This window comes from Carlito syrichta, unplaced genomic scaffold (assembly GCF_000164805.1).
Source record: "Carlito syrichta isolate Samal-C Ts95f unplaced genomic scaffold, Tarsius_syrichta-2.0.1 Scaffold309189, whole genome shotgun sequence".
In the NCBI taxonomy this organism is placed as follows: domain Eukaryota; kingdom Metazoa; phylum Chordata; class Mammalia; order Primates; family Tarsiidae; genus Carlito; species Carlito syrichta.
The window spans coordinates 452,999-454,641 of NW_007253285.1; the positions used below are offsets into that span (position 1 = coordinate 452,999).

At 40.5% G+C, this 1,643-nt stretch overlaps 1 protein-coding gene across 1 annotated transcript in view; it reads left to right on the top strand.

Moving 5' to 3' along the window:
• Positions 1-1,643, top strand: part of MYO10 (myosin X) — a 288,302-nt gene that overhangs the window by 184,818 nt on the left and 101,841 nt on the right. The window contains 1 exon segment of the mRNA XM_008066889.1: positions 280-360. Within this exon segment, the coding sequence (XP_008065080.1) occupies positions 280-360 (81 nt within the window).

Sequence of the window (1,643 nt, forward strand, 5' to 3'; positions counted from 1 at the left end):
CAACTCAAAAAAAAAAAAAAAGAAAAAAAAGTACTATTTCAAGGAAGCTTTGAGTGAGTTTTGTATACTATGGAAGAGTTTCGATTACAGCGAGTTATAGCATCTTTCCTTTTGTTTGTATTAAAATGACAGAATTAAAAATTAGAAACTCTAAGTTATTACTCCTATGATTCTGTTTTACTTTTAATTCTTGTTTCTGATAGGTACCTGAGAACTGAGAAATTTAAAGACTGACATAACAAGAGACTAAATCAACATATGCTTTTCTCTCTCTGATAGGACTCCCTGCATTCCTTAATGGCCACACTAAGCTCCTCTAATCCTTTCTTTGTTCGCTGTATCAAGCCGAACATGCAGAAGGTAAGATTTATGACGGTCCTCGGCCTGCCAAGCTCTGGTCCTGAAGGACACTGCCTCCTGGGGTGGTGACTCACAGAGCTGGTTTCTGGTTTCTCCAAAGCCTTTTCATTTATTGCAAACTTGATGGTTGGAAATGGATGTGACATTATTATAACCTGACATCAAATGAAAAAATTGTCTTTGTCTCTTGAGCCTGTCAGTCTATTTTTGAATGATGTCATTAAGCTTTAGGAAAATCTATTTTAAAAGGAAACATTGTGAAACCTTTACTTTTTTTAGTTTTTTAAAAAGGCATTTGATTAAAAACCTCTTTATGATTGACTTAATTCTAATTTCTGTTTTGTTTTTATCCCTAGAACACTGTTAATGTTTGTCAATGTTTCAATGTCTTGTGAGCTGTAAAATAAATAAATGCATATATTTTACTTTTTTAAACAGACAAAAAAAAACCTCTTTAAACTGTTTAAAATTCTTGGGACAGTTTTTAGAATATGAACCTTTTGGTTTTTAGAAGAAATATTTGGTGTATTTTTGTGGTAGTTGATTTTGTTTGTTTGTTTTTTTGAGTTGGAGTCTCACTCTGTCGCCCAGACTGGAGTGCAGTGGCCGCTCCCGGCCACCGCAGCCTCGACCTGCTGGGCTTCGGCGATCCTTCTGCCTCAGCCTTCCAAGTAGCTGGAACTACAGGCGTGTGCTACCATGCCCAGCTAATTTTTGATTTATTGTAGAGATAAGGTTTCACCAAGTTGCCCAGGTGGGTCTCGAACCCGCGGGCTCAGGCAATCCACTCACCTCAGCCTCCCAAAGGCACAAGATTACAGACTGAGCCACCGAGCCCGGCTGGTGGTTGATTTTTTTAAATGTTTTTTTAAGTCGGCTCACCACAACCTCAACTCCTGGGCTTAGGTGATCCTTCTGCCTCAGCCTCCCAAGTACCTGGGACTACAGGGACACACCACCACACTTGGCTAATTTTTTGATATTTTGGAGAGACAAAGTCTCTCTGTATTGTCCAGGCTGGTCTTGAACTCCTGGGCTCAAGGTGATCCTCCCACCTAGGCCTCCCAAAGTGCTGGGATTACAGCCCTGTATCACCACGCCCAGCCTGATTTTTTTTTCAAGTTTTCTGTTTTCCTTCTTTCTTCTTTTTCTTTATTGCAAACATGATGGGAAAAAAACCTTTTTTTCCCCCTGAGTTGTAGTCTCACTCTGTTGCCCAGGCTGGAATGCAGTGGCACACTCACAGCCACCACAGCCATGACCTGCTGGGCTTAGGTGATCCT